Below are 22,772 nucleotides of genomic sequence, written 5' to 3' on the forward strand. Positions count from 1 at the left end.
ATAGATAAAGCTCTCCTGTGTTCATGATCTTACTTGTTACCTGCAAAGTTGGAGGAACACCAGACCTCTTGAATTTCTGGCTCTGCCATTTCATGGCAATTTATAACTCTGGACATCCCAATACCTTCTTGGATGGGCCTCTGTTTTCTCATTCATAAAATGGGGATTAAACACTCAGTCACAGGATTAGTGTTGGGGCTCAAGGCAACTATGGAAATCAATATGACATCTTTTTATTGAGATTTCATTCACATATCATACTTTAAAGTGTATAATTCAGTGGTTTTCAGCATATTCACAAAGTTGTACAGCCATCCATACATCTTGGTCCAGAACATTTTCTTTACTTCAAAAAGAAACTCCATACCTATTAGCAATCACTACCCATCCCATCCCTGCCCCCGATCCCAGGCAACACTAATCTTTCCGTTTCTCTATTTTTGTCTAGTCTAGATATTTTGTATAAATGGAATTGTACCGTATTTGTGTCTAGCTTCTTTCACTTAGCATGAAGTCTTCACAGTTCATTCCATTTTGGAGCGCAGATCAGTACTCCATTCATAAAAAAGAATGAATATTATGGCTGAATAAAGTTCCATTGTATGGATATACCACATTTTATTTCTCCATTCATTAGTTGATGGAAATTTGGTCCATTTCCACTTTATGGCAATTATGAATAATGTTAGTATGAATAATTTTATGAATAGCACAGCATTCGTCAACTGTGAAGTTTTATTACAAATAATATTAGTAATAAAAATGCCTAGATGTGTGAAAAGAAATGAAATCCAATTCATTCGGGTGGAAAATGAGTGTGCATGAGTGAGTGTGAATGTTTTATCTTTGCTTTTAAATTTTTTTAATGTTTATTTTTGAGAGAGAGAGAGAGAGAGAGAGAGAGAGAGAGAGAGCGCACAAACAGGGGAGGGGCAGAGAGAGAGGGAGACACAGAATTCAAAGCAGGCTCCAGGCTCCAAGGTGTCAGCACAGAGCCCGATGCGGGACTCAAACTCACAAACCATGAGATCATGATCTGAACCAAAGTTGGATGCTTAATCAACTGAGCTGCCCAAGCACCCCATTTTTGTCTGTGCTTTTAGAGCATGTCATGCTTGTGCTTATGATAAATCTTTTGGGGCTTTAGGACCTCATGCTACCATATGAAATTCAGCATTGAGGGTTCTGTGCTCAAATTGTGAAATGGTTTATGCCAGAAGACAGACCCAACAGCATTCAGGATGTTTAGAAGCTTTTGAAAACTGTGTTGGAAATAGAAGGTCTGTTGGATCTGTTGAGTATTCTGTTTAATACTGTAGATACGGAGTGAAAGCTAATATGGCATCTGCCCTCAGAAAGCTTTCTGGCTGGAAGGAAGACACGTGAGGTGGAGATGAAAAGATGGGGTATGTGCTACGACAGGCGTAGCCTAGAGACTGCACAATGATCTCCTTGGCAGAGAAACAGGGCAGCAGCCATTTGACACCTGCCAATTCTCTTTCTCCTAGCATGGTAAGACACAAGGACGATGGCTATTCTGAAGAAAAGGATGTGAAGACTTGTCCCTGGGACTCTGGCTATGACAGCCTCTCCAACAGACTCAGCATTTTGGACCGGCTTCTCCACACCCACCCAATATGGCTGCAGCTGAGTCTGAGTGAGGAGGGGGCAGCCGAAGTCCTTCGGTCCCAACCTCCAGGGGTAAGACTCAGAATCTCAAGGAAACAGTTTGAGACAAGCAGGGCTGCTGCTTTCTTAAAGAGAAAGACTTGGAGTTCCAGAAGGTTATTTCCCAGGCTTTATGGAGCATGGTGTCTGGTGCATACCTGGGTTGCAGTGCAAGGAGATTGTGGAAAGTATGGAGGCAGCTCCAAGGAAAAGAGTCCCTTCATGGTTTGTCTTTCTGTCTTCATCAGCTCAGTTACCCAGGTAGGTCTAGGACTCAGCAGGATAAGAGGGCATCTGGGCTGACTTCTTGGGCCTCAACACTGAGAATGAGCCTGGTTATAGGGTCTTCAGTTGCCCCTGCTGTTTTCATTCTGAGCCTGGGAACACTGCCAGGACCTAGCCATCCAACTTGGGACCCAAAGTTCAAAAGTTCTGTGTCCATAGACTTGCCTATTCTGGCTGCTGATGTGTAATTCTCTTTCTCTTTGGGCTTCCTCAGTGGCTTCTCATGGGGCTCACTTTCCAATTATGTTTCTTCTGCTACTTCCTACCCAATACCAATCTCTTAATCAAGACCACTCCATGACTCTATAGTGGTTCCCCCCAAAATGTCACTTGGTGATTGATGTATCTGGTGCTGTTCAATGTGGTTGCCACTTGCCCTGTGTGGCTGTTTAACTTTACATTAATAAAATAAAATTAAATTTAAAAACTCAGTTGCTCAGTTGCACTAGCCACATTTTAAGTGCTCATAGCCACAGATGGCTGGAGGCTACCATATAGGATGGTGCAGAATATAGGATGTTTCCACCATCACAGAGATTATATTGGAGGTCACCTGTGTACAATGTCTACTTCCCAAAAAAGGGCAAATACAATAAGTCACAGATAAAGTAAGACTTGGAACAACTCAGGACAAGAGATAGAAACTAAGAAATATATGGAGAAGCAAGAAAAAGAAACTCCATGGTAGCTGGTTGACAATATTGTAGCAATTGAGCACAAAAACAAACTTTTGAGTTTCCTATCAGCAAGAGCCTGTCTGTTACCATTTTTTGACCTCTAAGTGAGTCTTTGTTTCAACAGACAGAAACAGACAGGACTGTTGGAACATGCTCAGGGTGACTAGGCGCAATAGTTGATCATCTTTGTGGAAAATTCCTTGGCCAGCACACCAGGTTGTTGCCTGTAATCTGGGTCTGTATGATCAGACCTACGTCTGTGGGGCCCTCTCTTTTGGAGGTTGAGTTGTCTGCTCCTGCATTTCTGCACAGAAATTCTGGAGAGGGAGGTTGCCCTGTTGTTAGGCAACAATTCCCTACTCTGCCCACCTTCCCTCCCAGTGTTGGGCACGTCCATTCCTGCTGAGACCTTGTGGGGAACAAGTCAGGCAGGATGTTCTATCTGTCCACCTACTTGATCCCTAGACAGGACCTGCCTGATGAGATGGGGCAGGCTGATGACAGGCTGAGGACAGGAGAAACACAGATCAGGAGAGGCCACAGTGCACCAGGAGCAAGAATGCTGAAGAGAAGGAAAAGCAGGTGTGAGAGGAAAGGACATTTGAAAGTCTGTCCATGGAGGCATGGGTCCTTGGGGTGCTGCCACCCTTATTCCTATGATAGAAATTAGCAAAGTTTCTGTAAAGGGCCAGAGTATAAATATTTTTGGCTTTGTGGGCCATACTGTCTGTCACAACCTCTCACAATCTCTCACAACCTCTGCCTTGTAGTGCAGACACACCCATCGACAGCATATAAATGAATGACTGGGATTTTGTTTCAATAAAACTTTATCTACAAAAACAGGTGGCCCAGGATAGATTGGGTCTACAGGCCGACTTTACCAACCTCTGCTCTAAAGCTGCAGACATTCAGGAAATAAGGTTGTACTCTCCCTGAACCCCAAGGCTCAAGGAGATTCCCAGCTGCACGAGGGAATAATACTTCGATTCCACCAATGATCAGTGCCCTCCCAGCCATGCTTTGGGCTTTTTTTTAAACCCCCTAATGTTTAGGAAATATCTGTTTCAGTTTTAGGGTGTCCCAGAAACATTGACTCCCAAAAGTGACTATTACATGTATTCTATTCTATGACTGCCTCCCCATGGGTGCTGGGGGACCAGAGAGAACTCAAAGGTCTTCCCAACTCCCTCCTTAAAAGACGCCCAATCCCCATAGCCACCCTCTCAACCCCCACCCCCCACCCCCCACCCAGATAAAGTTTCTTAGGAGCTATTGACTAGATATACAGAAGGAAGCGAAGATAAGGTTAAATAATAATAATAATAATAATAATAATAATAATAATAATAATAGTAGTAGTAGTAGTCAGGGAGCAGAGACCATGGTGTCCAAATGCAGAGGAAGAAGTGGCTAAAGAAGTAAGACAGGATAGAATCCTTGGAGAAGGACTGTGTACTACAGAAGGGAACCAGAACTCAGCCGGCTGCCCCACTGCATGCTCCAGGGAGCACTATTTGATTTGTAGCCTAGGTAATCGGTGCCCCCTGGAGTTGTGCAGTACATAGAAGTACATGGTGTACTTGCCTCTGCAGTGTTGGAAGCCAAGATGGTGGCCCGAGATCAGCACTGGGATTTGGGCTGGTTTAAAGCACGCATCTGAAACTGTTGGTGGGAATGCTAACTGGAAAACAGAGTGTTTTCTGGCCACTCTGGAAAACAGTGTGGAGGTGCTTCAAAAAATTAAAAATGGGACTACCCTATGACCCAGCAATAGCACTGCTAGGAATTTACCCAAGGGATACAGGAGTGCTGATGCATAGGGGCACTTGTACCCCAATGTTTATAGCAGTACTTTCAACAATAGCCAAATTATGGAAAGAGCCTAAATGTCCATCAACTGATGAATGGATAAAGAAGATGTGGTTTATATACACAATAGAATACTACTTGGCAATCAGAAAGAATGAAATCATGCCATTTACAGCAACGTGGATGGAACTGGCGGGTATTGTGCTAAGTGAAATAAGTCAGATATCATGTTTTCACTCATATATGGAACTTGAGAAACTTAACAGAAAACCATGGGGGGGAGGAAAGGGGAAAAAATAGTTACAGAGAGGGAGGGAGGCAAACCATAAAAGACTCTTGAATACAGAACACAAACTGAGGGTTGATTGGGGGGGGGGGTGTGGAAATGGATGACGGGCATTGAGGAGGACACTTGTTGGGATGAGCACTGTGTGTTGTATGTAAGTGATGAATCACAGGAATCTACCACCAAAACCAAGAGCACACTGTACACATTGTATGTTAGCCAATTTGACAATAAATTATTTAAAAATAAATGAATAAAATAAAGCATGCATCCGAAGGCAGTATTAGAACCGGGAGCGAGATTGTCACAAAATGGGGTGAGTCAGGAGTAAACAGGCCTGCAGCTCCAGTTTGGCTGTAGTGACGCTCGAGCACACCTTCCTGCTCCCTAATGGGGCAGCCGTTTTAATCTCCGGCAATTGTCACCATACCTGGCCTTGCCATATCATCCTGTTTTCCAAGAGAAGCTAGAAATTCTGGTTTTAATGTGAAAAACAACCAAAACTGCTTTTTCACTCTTAGAAACAAATTTAATTTTCTATCACAAACACACCCACGAGCCAAATTAGTCAGTGAACTCCCAATTCACCACCTGTGGTTTAGTCATGTTACCTGTGTTTAGAATCTGGGTGTCATCAACCATGATGCCCAAATAAGACACGGGCTAGAGAACACTTAACATGCGCTATAAAACAATTACCAAACTGAAAATGCTTCTGTAGACCAAGGGGGCCCATAGCCTCATGGAGAAGGTTCTGTCAAAGGGAAAGTAGGATTCTTTTGAAGCCAGTTATCAAAGGAAGTCATCTGGGGCATGCTCTTTGATAGTCCCTTTTGCTGTCAGTAGAGCGTTCTGGGTTGAATCTTGCAGGACATGTTCGTTATGAAGGGCATTCTAGTCATGGACATTAGGTGTGCAGGAAATCATATGTCCAGGTTCTGACCTTCCAGATATTTCCTAAGCTTGAATTTCTTTTCCCTCTGTTAGATCTTCCTGGTTCGTAAATCTACCAAAATGCAGAAGAAAGTCCTCTCACTTCGCCTGCCCTGTGAATTTGGAGCCCCACTCAAGGAATTTGCCATAAAGGAAAGCACATACAGTGAGTAGTCACCTGATGGCTAAGTCCTGGTTGATGGGAGGGCCTCGGGTCTCCCCAACAAGTGGAAGTGGAAGGAGATTACCCTTTGAGACAGACAGACATGAGTCTGCATCCTGTTGCTGTTACTTACTCACTCGATGCCTGGGCAGGTAGCCTACCTTAGGAGCCTTGGTTTTCTTGTCAGTATATTGGGGTGATCATAACATCAGAGAGCTATTAACAGTTTAATTAAACAACCTATGTACAAATTATGCAGCCTACTGGTTGGCATATGGCAGGTTGTCTTTCTTGCCCCCCTTCCAGTTAAGTAGAGCATGGATTTGATTCCTAGGTTTGCTGATGATTAACCTGTAGGACAGGCTGCAGCGATTCGGCCTTTTTATGGGTTCTCATGCTACAGCACGTGTCTGCACATCTTGTGAATAATCCTTGAGTGGACGTGTTCCCTCCAGACGATCACTGTTCAGTCATCTATGAAATGCAGCTAATCAGAGGCAGAATCCAGCCCTCTGAAAAAATCAACTGGCAGAAGTTTTGAAGGGAGAGTGGTGTTCAATAGAATTGGTTTTCTTTTTGCTATTCTGCAATCATTGAAAATGTGAAGTCTTGGGAAGACACGTTTCACTTTATTTATTTATTTATTTATTTATTTATTTATTTATTTAATCCTGAGAAAGAGAGAAAGCACAAGTCGGGAGGGGGTGGGTAGTGGCAGAGAGACAGAGGGAGAGAGAGAGAATTCCAAGCAGGCTTCACACCGTCAGCACAGAGCCTGACACAGGGCTTGAACCCATAAACTGAGATCATGACCTGAGCTGAAGTCAGACACTTAACCAACTGAGCCACCCAGGTGCCCCTGGACACATTTTAAATATAAAAGGGAACGGGGGGCGCCTGGGTGGCGCAGTCGGTTAAGCGTCCGACTTCAGCCAGGTCACGATCTCGCGGTCCGTGAGTTCAAGCCCCGCGTCAGGCTCTGGGCTGATGGCTCGGAGCCTGGAGCCTGTTTCCGATTCTGTGTCTCCCTCTCTCTCTGCCCCTCCCCCGTTCATGCTCTGTCTCTCTCTGTCCCAAAAATAAATAATAAAAAAAAAAAAAAAAAAAACGTTGAAAAAAAAAAAAATATAAAAGGGAACACACAATGCTGATGTATTGCCAACTTCCAAGGAAGGATCCATAGTGAATCTGTGCTCCAAAGGGGAAGGTTTCATTGAAATCACAGGTTAGCAAGTTGAGGAGTGAAGGCCAGGAGAAATAAGTTTGGAAGCATGTTGACTCTCTCAATAGTTAGACTGAAACTGGTTTGGGGGTGACGGGGTGGTGGTGCCTAGGTGGCTCAGTTGGTTAAGTCTCCTGACTTCGGCTCAGGTCATGATCTCACGGCTCATGGGTTCAAGCCCTGCTTCGGGCTCTGTGCTGTCAGCTCAGGCTCTGAAGCCTGCATCAGATTCTGTGTGTGTGTCTCTCTCTCTGCCCCTCTCTCACTCATTCTCTGTCTCTCTCTCAAAAATAAATAAACGTTAAGACTGAGACTAGGATTTTTGCTTGCTTCTTGATTTACACCTAAGCAAGCCTCAGTCTCTGCATTTGAAAAACCAAAGGTACTGAGGTCATTTTAAGGGCAAATAAGGGATTATACTCAACCTGGAGTTCATAGTCTCACTGAGCCAAATGGCCTTAATGGAAGTCTAGAGGACACATTTCTAGCAGAAGTGAAACCTGTCAGCCTCTTTGTGGTCAACCTCAGGTTCTTCTGTAAACCTGGACCTGGTAATGTCTTTCCTCCAGGCTTCACAAGGGCACTGATGCCAGGAAAGACTTCCACAGTCAGTGACCTGTGCATAGTTCATACCAGTTTATTTGCATTAGGAGGTAATCACAAGATAGATTTCAAGCCCTCCATTTTAAAGACGATTAAATATTAAGTAAAGAAAGGCCATGCTGAGGTGGCTTTTGAAAGTCAGCTTGCCAACAAGTGATAGACCTGTTTTTTTTTTAATTAAAAAAAATCTTTTTTAATGTTTATTAATTTTTTTTGAGAGAGAGACAAAGCGTGAGCAGGGGAGCGGCAGAAAGAGAGGGAGACACAGAATCTGAAGCAGGCTCCAGGCTCTAAGCTGTCAGCACAGAGCCTGACGTGGGGCTCAAACCCACAAACTGGGAGATCATGACCGGAGCCAAAGTCAGACACTTAACCAACTGAGCCACCCAGGGGCCCTTTAATTTTTTTTTAAGTTTATTTATTTTGAAAGAGAGAGAGAGAGTGTGTGTGTGCAAGCAAGATAGGGGCAGAGAGAGAGAGAATTCCAAGTAGGCTCTGCACTGTCAGCACACATCCCAATACAGGGCTCAAACTCATGAACCGTGAAATCATGACCTGAGCAGAAACCAAGGGTCAAACGCTTAACCAACTGAGCCACTCAGGCGCCCCAGATCTAACTGGTTTTTAAATCCCTTCTAATATCCAAAGTGAAGCATGATAAGTTAGCCTGGAATCCCCTTCTTTGCTCCCCTACAATAAGTACAGTTAATGTTTGTACTTTCCTGCTTTCTGGGTGTTCATCTTAGATTCCTCCTGGCTGAAGATTTTTCTTCTCTATTGTGTCAAGACTCAGATCAATTCCCTATTCCTATCTGGGGGACTTAAAGTGGTTGAAAGAGCTGGTCTGAGCAAAGCATTAACCTGACTGTAACTAATTACCACAGGTCTTGGTCTCACCATGATGGCCCCTTCCTGGCCAGGGCCTTGCTTCTCTATGAACGGAGGTAGATTGAGAAAGGAAGGACTTGCTCTGAAAACATAGATATTTTGTCATAACATCTGGACAATATGGTTTAATAATAAATACCAGCTCATATTTGTATAGACTGCTTTCACATGAATTACTCCATTTTTTTAAATTTCCCTTTCCACTCCTACTCTTTGGGGAGACAGGGAAAGTACTATTATTGTCCACTGTACAGAGGAGAAAACCAAGGCTCAGACAAGTTAACCTACCCCAAATCGGTTTCTTCCTACTTAACTTGCTAAATTGTGGTGCACATGTGTGTATTTTTTTGTTTCTGTCTATGTCATGGTATGTGTGTAGAGGCATAGGTATATTTTGGGGGTGCTATAGAAATACTAAACAATCAAAATAATACAACATAAGCAAATAGCAAGCAACATAAATGAGGACATGAAGTGTGGCAATTGGGAGAAAAACTCATCTGATTGAGGAAATGAGGAAATCTTCACAAAGCTGAGGATGTTTGGAATATTTTTGAAAGACTGTCTGAATGGCATTTCAGCCAGCCTGGCATGAGGAGTGGTTGGCAAATACACAAGTATTTGAAGTTATCCACTCACTGCCCTGCCATTTGGAAGATGTGCAATATGGTACACCATCTTGCCAGAACATCTTCCCTAGGAGGCTTGTGCCCTTGGTGGTGACAGTGGTAGTGGGTGGGGGCATTCTAAGTAAGTGAGTTTTTGAAACTTTCACATTGAATTTAAAAACTAATTTACTGGAACCTTCTGTTTTCCTCCAAGCTGCCTTGTGTCTTAACCAAAGGTGGCCTGTTTTGGCAAAGAGGAGTGTGTCCCAGGAGGGCCAACCTAGGAAGGTCAAGGGTGGTGGGGGCTTGGGTGTTTACCAAGCTGTGTTGTGTGCCAATGGCCTCTCCCTCCAGCCTCACTGGCCCCTGCCCCCTGACCAACTTTGTGTTTGAATTTAAAAAAGAAAAAAGATAGTTGTAACTTTGAGCCTGCGCTGGTCTGTTTACCAAGCACTGGAGCACGTGCTCCCAGTGAGTCAGGGGCTGAACTTCTAGGCCGTGGACTCTACTGGCCTGTTTCTGGCTGACACACATCCTCCTCACAGCTGGATCTGATAAGCCACACGGTAGTTGGTTTGAGAGCTCAGAGATGGTCCTATGCACGCAGCAGATAACACCAGAGGGCCTTTCCTTTCCCAGAACAGTGCTCTAGGACACTCAGCTGGTTTCCAAATTCTCTCTTTTCCAGCCTTTTCCCTGGAAGGCTCAGGAATCAGTTTTGCAGATTTATTCCGGCTCATTGCTTTCTACTGCATCAGCAGGTAAGGCCTCTTTTCCTCTTAGGAGTTCGAGTGCCTGCTTGGTGTGTACCATATAAACAGCCCTGGGGTTTCTAGATTAAAGCAGGGTGGAGGGGTCTGGGAGGCTTGCCGCTGACTAGATGTCCCTGGAAGGATTGGTTACTGATCAAAATAACTATGCGAGTCCCTCCAAATTAATATGTCTGTGTCTTTAAACTGTCCCTATGGTTCGTTTCACCTCGACCCAGCAAGCAGGGGAACAAACACACATACACATACATGTACATACATGCAAACATGCACACACAGAAAGGGACCCATGGTACAAACCTGGTCCCTGATAATGTGTGGTGCCTGGGTGGTTCAGTCAGTTAAGCATCTTTGGCTCAGGTCATGAGCTTACAGTTCATGAGTTCCAGTCCTGCATTAGGTGAGCACGAGCCCCGCATCAGGTGAGCCCTGCTTCTCTCTGTCTTTCTCTCCCTCCCCCCCCCCCCCGACTCTGCCCCTCATGGGATTCTTTCTGTCTGTCTCCACTCACTTGTGCCCTCTTCTCTCTCTCTCTCTCTCTCTCTCTCTGAAAAAAATAAAAATAAATAAATGTCCCTGATACTGTTTCTGAAAATCCTCAAAGGATGTAGTTCATTCTAGAAATACGGGAGCCTTAAACCAGCCCATAAACCTTGCATCACTGTCCTACAGGCCCATTTGGTTCTCATGTCCTTTTCATAACTAAAGCAACTGTGTTAGACTACAAGTAGTTAAGCCAAAAATCATGTTAATAAGTGTGGGGAGCGTGTGAGTTGTTAAAGTCTTTCTCTCTTTTTTCTTCCTAGCCATAATAATTTTTCAAACTGACTATTCTTTTTTTTTAATGGTTATTTATTTAATTTTGAGAGAGGGTATATGCATGCACACATGAATGGGGGAGGGGCAGAGAGAGGGGGAGAGAGAGAATCCTAAGCAGGCTCTTTGCTGTCAGCATGGACACTTACGAACTGTGAGATCATGACCTGAGCTGAAATCAAGAGTCCGACGCTTAACTGACTGAGCCAGCCAGGTGCCCTCAAATTGAGTATTCTTTTGGTGATTAAGAATCCATACTCTTCATCTGCAGAGATTGACACTGCCCCCATGTAGGCAGTGGAGCTCAGTTGGCCTCTATGCCTTCTCTGTATGTCTGTTGCAGCCAATAGAACACAGACAGGCATGCATTACTAGGTTGTTTCCAAAGATCATGTCTTACAGCCATCATACTTTGAGACTGAGAGGCTTATTTGGGGTTCATTTCCTTTATGTTAATTTAAGGGTAAAGTTATTTCTCATGTGAGACATTTATTGTACCTGTTGGACTAGACCCTCCCGGGGGAAGGCACTGAGCTATTGACCCCTAGAAGTCACCAGGTTGGCAATGCCACATAATTAATGGCCTGAGATGGGGAAGCACTTCAGGGGGTTGATTACCAGGAGGAAGAAACCAGGGGATTTCATCTAGAATTGGACACAGCTCTATGAGGGGACACCACCAACAGCCCTTGGCCTGTGCAAGGATGGAGATCTGCTGCCCAAAGAAAAGAAGAGGACGGTGCAGATGTCCCCACCTTCCCCAGGGACCCACACCTGAACTGGTTTGAGGCCATCTAGTTCCCGAAAGTGAATTTCAACACTAACATGTTAGTCAGAGGTGAAGTTGGCCAATGCTTACTCTTCATAGTTAGCTTGTTGATTTTCCTGTCGTGAAAGATCATTACACCTATAAAACAGTATTTGGCATCAGCACACAAAAGATACCATCTCTCCTCTCAGTGTTCATAATAGGCTGGAGTACCTGCTGTCCAGGGCTGTTTGATGGTTGAAGGAGATAAAGCACATGAAAACCTTCTTTAATCTACAAAGCATGATACCGATATAAGGTGCTTATGGAAAAATCCCAACATTGACATTTTATGATCAGGGTGACCTGAGATTCATTTCTCTATTTTTTTTCCCTCAAAATGCAAAGGTTCTTGGTGTTTCTGTTTCTCTTTTAATGTTCTATGTTACTCGTTTTACCCAAGTCAATGTTCTTAGTAATCAGTAATTGATTTGACCCAGTCTTAACCAAATGTTTTTGAAATGTTCTAGTTGGTTATTAGTACATGAGTATATTCATGTAGAGAAAGTGGTTGGATTGTCAGCCCTGGTATTCACCCAGAATGCATCTGCACAGGTGAACTAGACTAGAGAATTCATGAATCAATCAGCATGTGGTTTACCACATCAGAGGGACACACTGAAGACTAGAGCTGCGGATATAAATGAGAGCAAACCTTGGTCACCAATGTCTAGTAGCTCCCTGTCAGTTTGTCATAATCAGTGTCATGGAGAGCACTTCCTTGTAAACTTTCATGCACACTGGAATCACCTGGAATCTTGTTAGAATGCAGACTCTGATTTGGGGGGTCTGGGGCAGCATCTGATGGTCTGTGTTTCCAACTGTCTCTAGGTGGTGAGACCAATGCTGCTGGTCCTACAACTGCATTTTGAGTAGCAAAGGGCTAGAGGAAATAATAATTATTAATTATTACTTATTAAGTACGATTATAATTTCAGGGGCTTTCTATATCTGTGCTAGGGACCATATATACATTATTTCTAATCCTCATGGCAACCCTGAAATTAGGATCATGAAGACACCATGGCTCAGAGAGTGAGATAGTTGTCTACAATCAGTCATTCAATAAATATGTAGCAAATATTGGATTTGAACCCAGGCCTGCCTTGATGCTAGAGCCCATATTTTGCCACTGTATGGCACAGCTCCACAGACTTTGGGATCCAGTGCAGCCGGGTTGCTTAATTCCACATTAGCTCTGTGAGTGGGTGCAGGGACCTCCCCCTCTGTGCTCTCCTGTGCTCCTGATCCATGGAATGGGGGATATCAGAGCTTCTTCCAATGGCCTGTGTGGGTCCCACATGAGTTACAGAGCTTGGTGCACTGGAGGTGCTCAATAAAGTTAGTCTCCTGCCGTTTAGAAATACAACATATAGAGCAAGGGTCAAAAGTAGATTACGTGTGTACTAAAACTCTTGGGTGAAACATTTATACCTAAGATGGCTGTATTTTCTCTGTTATACAAGTTTTAGAATTAGGGTTCCTTTCCTTAATGAGAGGGAAGTGACCCTGTGGGGAGGGGGGATGGTGGTGAGATGCTATGTTATACCCTTAGCTAGTGCAGTGGAAGAGGGCTCTAATTTTCCAGGAGATCAAAGTCTAAGACTACCCATTAGGCAATGACAGGTGTGGCTTCCTGTCATAGATGCCATTAAGAAAAACCAAAACCAGCTATGTGATGTTTAGGCTCCAGGTACTGGTTTGGGTAAGGTGAAATGCTTAAGGTAAACATAGGTTGGTTTCGTCATATGTGTCTTTCCCCAAATTGTCTAAAGAAAGAAGATTTTAATAAGTTTGTATAGCCGTAGAAACATATATTTATATGCTGCTTTGACATTACAAAGTTCTGCTTCCCATTAATCTTCATTTAAGATTATAATCTGAGTCATCACCTCTCTGGGGTCAGGCAGCAGCTATAACAAACACTGCCATCCCCTGAGGCTCCGCCTGCTTCATCCACAACAGATGCAAGTGAACAAGTAGAAGAAGGTACTCGCAACATTTGGAGGCAGACGATAGGGTCCTTGGAAGCAGGGGGTGACCCATCCTTGACACCTCGGGAAAGAGTAGCATCCTGACTGCCAATTACTAGTATTTATGTGAGCAGTATATTACAGCCCATGCCAAGAATCACATTCTATTCATATTTTGCTCTTTTCATTGACCTTACTAATTTGTTATTCATTGTCAACAGCTTCAGGGGTTTCCAAAATTCTCAAGTCATCCAGATTTAATCTGATTCAGTTAGAATGTTGCCTAATCTTATGGTAAACAACTAGTTGTTTGAGATAGTTATTCTCTTCAATGGAGATTTTCACAACATCTTGAGTGGACAAAATACAGGCAGAAGCTCTAGGTTTTGTCCCTCACTTACTCCACCCTAGGCATCATGGCCTCCTTGCTATTCTTCATGCATGCCAGACCCTCTCCCAGGGCCTGGAAAGTTCTTTCAGCTCCTTCCTGTTGGGCCTGTTAGTCTGTGATGTTGGATGCGTGTGTTTGCTGGTCTACACACGGTGCCGTGCTGCTTGAGGGCAGGGTTGTTCCATGAAGTCCTTTAGATTTGCTTCCCTACTCAGCGCTTGGTGCAGGGGCAGCAGCAGCAACATCGCCTGAGAGCATGGCGGAAAAGCCGAACTTCTGGCCTCACCCAGACCTCCTGAATCAGAGTGTGCAGTCAAACGAGACTCCGAGGGATTCACATGTGCACGTTACAGATAGGGAAGCACTACCTTAAAACACAAGAGGAAGTTTTGTCTTCAGCACAGAAAGCAGGTTGCATGGACTCTAGCTAGAAAATGTCAAAGTAGGGGCGCCTGGGTGGCTCGGTCGGTTGAGCGTCCGACTTCGGCTCAGGTCATGATCTCACGGTCAGTGAGTTCGAGCCCCGCGTCAGGCTCTGTGCTGACCGCTCAGAGCCTGGAGCCTGTTTCGGATTCTGTGTCTCCCTCTCTCTCTGCCCCTCCCCTGTTCATGCTCTGTCTCTCTCTGTCTCAAAAATAAATAAACGTTTAAAAAAAAAAAATTAAAAAAAAAAAAAAAGAAAATGTCAAAGTAAAACCAACAGATGGTGGTTGAAAACCTGCCCTGTGTAAGGACTTGGAATAATAAATCATGGTTTAGGATGACACATTCCTGCCCAATGAATTGGGGCCCAGTTTTCAGAACATGTAACAAGTTAGTGTATAATGTTTTACATGTATGTATGTAAGATCCACCAGTGTAGCGATTCTGATATTAACACTAGATACATTTCAGCCACCCAGGAAGGAAATTTGGTCCTCACTATAGATACTGAAGCCAGGCAGCCTTATCTCTCAGCCTGTCCTGACTGTGTTACTACAGGAAAGAATAGTCATCTTGCAGTCCTGTCACCAGTAAAGACAAGTTCTGGTTAGGTATGAGGTATGATGTAGCGTCTACTTAGGACGTTTCAGTCTAAGCCAAAACATCTCTAGGATGGACATGCTAGATATAGAAAGCAGACATGTAATTACAAATACTCTCTTTTTGAAAAACCAGGGACGTTTTGCCGTTCACCTTGAAGTTGCCTTATGCCATTTCAACAGCCAAGACGGAGGCTCAACTTGAAGAACTAGCCCAACTGGGACTAAGTAAGTGGGTCCCCCTGCCCAGGTCTCTCTTGGAATGAATCTATGGAACAGAGTCAGTGTTAGGCTGGCTGATGATACATTGTTGAAAAATAATCCCTATCTCCATGGCAAAACTTGGCCCTGAATCACACCTGCTGAGATTCTTTTTTCTAAGTCAGACATTTTACTGACTCTCAGAGGGGAGCGCTCAGTTTATCTGGGTAACCCCCACACCTCCCCAGCAGCTCCCATCAATGAGTTTCAGCTACCCTAAGTGTCCCGGTCCTAATGGAACATAAACTTCTCTAATGGGTCATGTCTTTCCTTTCTGTGGCATCTTGCTGGGGAAAGGCTGTGCTTGACAGAAAAGGAAATAGCACAGTACATCTCACGTGCATGAGTTTTGTTCCGGAGAAACACACGGGCATTGACGGCACGTCTGTGCTTTGAGGAATTTGACCGTGCAGACATCTAGACTAACATCTGTCTCACTTCCTCTCTTGTTCAATTTTGGTCCTGGCGTTCTGGGCCATGTCCCTTATCCTGCCATGCATCCTTGCCCTGGCCAGCTGGACATTTGCTTCCCTCTCCTGCCCCTTTGCCAATGCCCCTGAACACAATACCGTGCTTCTGGACAGTGGTTGATGATGGATCAGGATGTACAGTTCACCCAGTTTCACTTCCTCATCCCATTGCCATGAGGAATTTGTGTGGGTTTAACTTTTGCCAAAAAAAAAAAAAAAAAAAGTTTCCCCCCTAGATTGGGAGGGGAAATTCTCTTAAGATTTTAGGGCTTCAGTCTTCCAAAAGATTGACAACCAGGCCATAATATTTGAATGGAAATTTGAGATTCCGAAATGCAACTCCTGGGACTCCTGGAGCCTATGAGGAGCCTGGAGGGAGATTCAGATTCCCTTCTCAAACTTAGATTCTTTTGAAAGAATTGCTACATGTGTCTGAGGCCTGTCTGATGTGTCCCTTCTGAAAAGTTACGCCATCTCTTGCAATGGTGTTTCACACACCTTTTGGAGAGAGTTTAAAACTTCTCCCGAATTTCAGTTAATATAACCAGCTAGACTGTAAGCCTCTTGAAGACCTGTACCAGGTGTCAGTTTTCGCTGGTGACCTCCACCCACTTAACTCCTGGTGCTGTGGTCAGTGTGCAGTGTATACTCTGTGGCAGGCCTGAAGGACTGAAGTATCCTGGTCAGCTTCCTGCACAGACAAATTTAAGAACACCTTGTTCCATGGCCACTGACCATAGAAGCAAATGATGTCCAATTAATATATACTCAATTTGTAACGGCCAATGTATACATTATTCATTTTGGGAAGAGACAGCACTTTGTAAAACTCTGTGCCTCATTTATTTGTTCTTCCAACAAATGTTTCTGGAGGATCTGCTATGTGGCAGGCCAGGCTCCACACTGAGGGGTCAAAGGTTAATAATGTCCATAGCTGCCCTCCCCCACTACCCAGGTTTATAGTCCATGTGGAAGCTAAGTGTACTATGCCTTATAAAGTCTACCGGTGGTGTCAGTAGAAGCCTAAGAAGGACCCAAAGGTGGTGGAAACCATTCCACCAAGACCCAAACTGGGCAATAGAAGTGCATATAAGGTGAGCCAATGAGTAATTTAAAGTTTTCTAGTAGCTCTGCTAAAGACAATGAAAAAGACACAGGTGAAAATTAATTTTTATGATTTATTTTAATGTAATATATATGAAATGTTACTTCAACATAGAATCAATATATTTTACAAGTATTAATGAGATATTTTGCATTCCTTTTTTTCATACTAAATGTTTGAATCCAGCCTGTGTTATCCTTATCTCTTTTGGGGCATTAAAATTTCATCAGAAACACACAATCTGTATTTAGAACTGATTAAATTTATAGTTGAGAAACTGCATTCACATACCCAAGTTCCAAAACGATTGAACAGTTTTCCAGTGATTGAATTGCATGTCTGTTTTTAAACTTAAATGGACTGACGTGATTTAAAATTGAAGCCCTCTGTCGCGTTGGCTCACTAGCCACAGGTGACCATTGGCTCTTGCGCTGGACGACACAGAACAAAGAGGAGAGGAAGGGCAGGTCACTGGGCCACAATATCAAGCATGTTTATAACAGAGAGGGCAGGGCAAGGGCTCCCAACGTCAGCCTCCTCACTGTCCGCCATGATCAGCCATTCTGGGCCCATAGGGAAAAAAAATACATTTTAGGCAAACACCACAGGGCAGAGCTATAGAGAGAGAATAAACCTGTTCCAAATGGAAATTAGCAGCAGATAACATTTATCACCACCACTGCCTCCCTGGATTCGTGCGGAAAACTGAGCCCCGTGTGTAGGTGACATGGGCCATACAGTCAGATGCAGTAAGCCATGTGCGCTGTGCCAAAGAGTGTTGGGTGTGTAAGCCACGGTGAGAAGGGCTAGGATTTGCAGAGTACGGGCAGCTAACCGCTAAGATAAACGGTTGAACTTGCACTTAGCATTTGCATCGGCCTGCTGTCCTTTTTTTTCTGCTGATGGGTTCCATGAGTGTATTTTTCCTCTGTTTGGGGTTTTAATGCTGAACGTGTAAAACCCTAAGCAGATTGTGTAACATCCCCCAGGCCCAGCTGCTGGTCCTCCCCATTAAAGGGGAACTGCCAGGTCCTCCACGGAGGGCACCTCCAGGCGAAGTAGATTGGGAAGGGTGGCTTGCTTTGCGAGACTCAGTTTTTGTTAAGCGTGTCCGGGAGCCCCGTGGTCCTTTCCAGGCTTACACTGTAACAATTCCAATGCTTTCTTTCCTTACCTGTGCAAAGGCTGGGCTGGCTCTGTATGTTGGCCAAGCCATTTCTCAAGGGCTTTGAAGGTGAAAAGCCCCTTGAGCCTTCCTGTGAGCCCACAGCTGGGCCTGGCAGCATTTCCACCCTTTCCAGTAAAGGGAATGCAGTCCAAGCAAAAAAGAAAAAGAAAAAAAAACACTCAAGTGTGGCACCTCCCCCTTGAAAGACATGTGTTGTCATGCAAGTGTGCTTTTTTTAATTTGTGAAGGAATGGCCCAAGAGTACTGTATTTACATTCTTGTGTTCACTGATAATGACTTTCAGATTTTTGGAGCTCTCCAGCTGACAACAAACCCCCAAACCCTCCACCTCCCCATAGGCCTCTCTCCTCAGACGGTGTTTGTCCTGCCTCTCGTCAGCTCTGCCTTATAAATGGAGTGCATTCTATAAAAACCAGGACGCCTTCGGAGCTGGAGTGCAGCCAGACCAACGGAGCCCTGTGTTTTATTAATCCTCTTTTCTTGAAAGTGCACAGCCAGGACCTCAGTGGAGGCCTGAAACGGCCCTGCACAAGGACTCCCAACGCGAATGGCACCGAGAGGCCTCGGTCCCCCCCACCCAGGCCCCCGCCACCCGCTATTAATAGTCTCCACACAAGCCCTCAGCTGTCCAGGACTGAAACCCAGGCGAGCATGCCAGAAACAGTCAACCATAACAAACATGGGAACGTAGTTCTGCTTGGAACGAAACCAACCCCCATCCCTCCACCCCGGCTGAAGAAGCAGGCTTCTTTTCTAGAGGCAGAAGGCAGCGCAAAGACCTTGACCGGCGGCCGGCCTCGTCCCGGCCAGGAGCGGGAGCCGGAGGAGCCGGGGCCGGGCACAGCTGGCGGGCCAGGTGGGGCCCCGCCTGCGGAGCCTCCGGAGGATTGCACAAGGGCCGCCGGCCCTGAATCACGGCCCCCGTGGCATGGAGGCAGACAGAGGCTGAGCGACATGAGCATTTCCACTTCCTCCTCCGACTCGCTGGAGTTCGACCGCAGCATGCCCCTGTTTGGCTACGAGGCGGACACCAACAGCAGCCTGGAGGACTGTGAAGAGGAGAGTGACCAGGAGACCATGGCCCCCCCTGTCAAGTCCAAAAAGAAGAGGAACAGCTCCTTCGTGCTGCCCAAGCTCGTCAAGTCCCAGCTGCGCAAGATGAGTGGGGTGTTCAGCTCCTTCATGACCCCCGAGAAGCGCATGGTCAGGAGGATCGCCGAGCTGTCCCGGGACAAGTGCACCTATTTCGGCTGCCTGGTGCAGGACTACGTGAGCTTTCTGCAGGAGAACAAGGAGTGCCACGTGTCCAGCACGGACATGCTGCAGACCATCCGGCAGTTCATGACCCAGGTAAAGAACTATCTGTCTCAGAGCTCAGAGCTGGACCCCCCCATCGAGTCGCTGATCCCCGAAGACCAAATCGGTAAGTCCCCACTTTGCCTTTTTTTTCCTTTTTAAACATAAAAACTACTGTAACCTCACAGGACACTGTGTCCGATGGCAGTGATCTTGGATGAAGTTTTCTCTGGAGTTCAAAACAACACACTCCACCCCCTCCACCCATTTGAATGGGACCTGAGCTTCTCAAAGCAGACCTCACCTTATACCTGACTCCTGCTACCTGCCTGCTTACCTGCCGGGCTAGTTTTCAAGGAGCCCCTGATGGGAACCTCAGAGCAGTTCTGCTCAGGGGTAGAATTTGCCTTCCGAGGGTCCGATTGCCCACCTGGTCTTGTGCTGTGTGTGCTGAATGTTTCCTGAAAGGGCATCTCTGCAGGCAGTGCATGCCTGGAAAGGTATGTGTGCTGTCTTCTGAGAGAGTGTTTTCTTCTGCTTTGTTTGGGAAGTACACTTTTCATTGAGGTACAGTGTATGTTCAGAAGAGTGCAGACATCACGGGTGTGCAGCTGGAGGAGTGTCCACAGTGAACACACCTTGTGACAAGTGAGAGCTCAGTAAGCACGACAGAACCCACAACCAGAAGCCCCCCTGGGACCACCACCCTGTCACCTTTCTCCCAAAAGGGTAACCGCCTTGCTGGCTTCTGATGCCAGCGAATTCCTTAAGTGGCACGGTTTGGGAGTAACTTAAAAAAAAAAAAAAAGACAAGTTTGTGTACCTTTCAAATAAGTAACATATTTGGAGGTCACATGAAAGGTGTTTTCTCCGAAGTCAAGGGGAAATATTTTCTTTATAACCTCATCGAAGGGCTGAATTGTTAATAGTTACTTTGGCCAAGAAAAATTTGAATTTGGCAAGGACATCTTTTTTCCAGGGTAAGAGTGTTGCAAGGATTTTTTTTTTTCTTTTTTAATTTCAGAAGATTCTTTCTAAAGGGCTAATTTCAGTGTGGCTCATTCACTGGGCAGCCACAGCCGAAAGAGCTACCAAATTATTTCCAGGCAGTTCATAAAGCTAAACCCAGATTTCTTCTTTCTGATTGGGTCTGTTTGTTGAAAGTAGTAAACAGTATGTGGTAGAGAGTGGACTCTCTCTCTGTCTCTGTCTCTGTCTCTGTCTCTTTCTCCTTTAAGTGAGTTTCAGCAGCTCTTTGATTTTCTCACAAAGGAATCAAAGCCTTGTTTGTTTTCTCGGGGTTTGAGCCTGGTTGATGGGGCGGGGTTAGAGCTGGGTGTTGCTGAGGAGAGAGGCTGGAAGGAATGTGCCCTTGTGGTGTGCTTGGAACTGAAAAAGGTTTCTAGGGGAAGGCAGAATAGCCACCCAGGCCATCCTGTCCCATCACACCAGAGCCCACCTCTCAGGGGAGACCAGTTCAGATGCAATATTAACAGGGACTCTGAACCTTCATGAGAAGCTTCCTCTGGGGGGTGTCCGGTGGGGGGAGCCAGGCAGGCGCTGATGTCAGCCCTTAGTTATGTGGCCCCAGCGCCAACCAGCCCACAGAGACAAGGCTCCCCAGGGAACAAGGGCCAGCCCTTCCTTCCCTTCCTCTCTTTCCTTCCCCGCTGAGATTGTAAGCACCAACCAAAGTACTGGTCCCCAGTGGCTTCTTTTGAAGTGAAGTTCGGATATGATATTTGCTCCCAGAGCACAAGCGTTCATTTTCTTCAAAAACAAACATACGCTTTGCTGCTCTGGATGGATGCAGCTTTTAATTTAAAATCTAAAGTCATGACAAGAAGGGATGTTGATATCTATGGAAGCTCTAATAGGAGCCAGGATTCTGTCCAAGTGATGTAAGCGTGTCCTGACCTCGCCCTGGTGAAACAGGCACCAGCATCCCCTGTGGAGTGGAGAATGCAGGACTTTGCCAGGTGGAGCCCTTTGTCCCAGGGGCCACACCAGCTAGTAACCAGCAGGTGCAGCATTTGGAAGAGTAGGCTAGCCCTTTGTTGAGGCAGCTCAGACTAAAATTTTGTATGGAGGTGTGGGTGTGGCCAACTAAGCATTGCCCCACTTTTTTATTGGCTTGTTTGTTTTGGTTTTTTAAACTTTTGCATTAAAGCAGGAACTTCATCACATGTTGCTTCCCCAATGAAAGCATCATTCAGTTTTGAAAGTACAATAAATGTGTTGTTGGCCTTTTAAAATTAAGAGAAAGGTAAACCAGAGCAGAGGTTAACCTGAGAAACTCAACACTAGTTCAAATGCAGAGAAAGAGGTGACCCTAAGGATCAGAAAACTGATCCCTTTAAATGTGTAAGTTACTAGTTTAGGACTCTGACAAAAAAGTGGACTTATCTAATTGTCTGTTTTACATAGTCATAAATGAAGTGCTCATTGGTTTACTATAATCACTCCTTTGAGCCTTGTAACCAAATCAAGGTTGGTACATTTATGTAGATATTGTTCATGTTTTGCAAATTCAAGAGCAGAGGCCATGATGTAAAAAGTGACTTGTAGTGACTGCTGGTAAGTAGGGTAGCTTGGATTCAACCCAGATCTTTCCTCCATTGTTTGCTTATTCCCACCATATCTCACTTTCTGGAGGGAAGTAATTCACTTTTAATGTATTCATGGATTCACTTTGAATGCCATCTCTGGAATACCAAGCCTCAAGATTGTTCTGAACAGGTGTCTACTAACACTCCTAAGGCTTTTCAAGAATGCCAGTCTGGTCCTGTCCTCCTTTCCCACAACTTCTGAAGATGATAGCTCTATACTAGGAGGTGAGAATTTACATTTAAAACCTGCATTTACAGAATGACCATCCCAGAATCAAGGAAGCTGGAGGAGGCATTTCACTGGCTTAACCCATGTAGAATTAGAGCTGTCGTTCATATGTGAAAAATGACCATACGAATGCATGCGTGTATACACGTAGTATATGGAGATGTTGCTAATCTGTCTTCTTCAGAGAGTGGTTCTTCAGTTGCCTAGAGAAAAGCCAAAGAAGACACTAAGTAGCTCTCACCCAGTGCCACTTTATCCATATATTCTTGTCCCAACCCTTTAAGTCAGCACTTTCTAGATAAGGATAAAATAATAAATAAGTCAGTCTCAAAACACACACACACACACACACACACACACACACAACCTGCCACTCTAAATGCTTGTGTCCTATTATGGAAAAGTTGCATCCTGTTTAGACTACTCTTTAAAGTTCTCTCACCCAAAAGCCCTGACTTTTAGAGGTTCTTGGATAAATATTGGTTGATTGACATCAGCTTTGCTCTCCTGGTTGGAGAACGAAGACAATGAGGGGGAGATGTGGTGGGCTCCCAGGGAAGTCAGGTCTCTGTTCATTCCAGGGCCACATATGGTTTCCCTTCTGGATAGCTCTCCACTCACCCTCACTCCCCCACCCCCACAAAGCGGTACATGAAAGGACAAACAGATGCTTTAACAAAAAGTGCAC

At 45.0% G+C, this 22,772-nt stretch overlaps 1 protein-coding gene across 11 annotated transcripts in view; it reads left to right on the top strand.

Annotated features, from left to right (window-relative positions):
• The window catches only part of RIN2 (Ras and Rab interactor 2), a 224,529-nt gene that overhangs the window by 178,514 nt on the left and 23,243 nt on the right, over positions 1 to 22,772 (top strand). For 9 of the 11 annotated variants that reach the window (XM_053890463.1, XM_053890465.1, XM_019462404.2 and 6 more), the window contains 5 exons: positions 1,509 to 1,701; positions 5,716 to 5,827; positions 9,834 to 9,906; positions 15,062 to 15,153; positions 18,234 to 19,373. In XM_053890463.1, the coding sequence (XP_053746438.1) occupies positions 1,509 to 1,701; positions 5,716 to 5,827; positions 9,834 to 9,906; positions 15,062 to 15,153; positions 18,234 to 19,373 (1,610 nt within the window). The remainder of the gene's footprint in view (positions 1 to 1,508; positions 1,702 to 5,715; positions 5,828 to 9,833; positions 9,907 to 15,061; positions 15,154 to 18,233; positions 19,374 to 22,772) is intronic. The other 2 variants (XM_053890468.1, XM_053890469.1) reach the window with 1 other exon arrangement.

This window comes from Panthera pardus, unplaced genomic scaffold, assembly GCF_024362965.1.
Source record: "Panthera pardus isolate Hobbes unplaced genomic scaffold, ASM2436296v1 HiC_scaffold_25, whole genome shotgun sequence".
Taxonomy (NCBI): domain Eukaryota; kingdom Metazoa; phylum Chordata; class Mammalia; order Carnivora; family Felidae; genus Panthera; species Panthera pardus.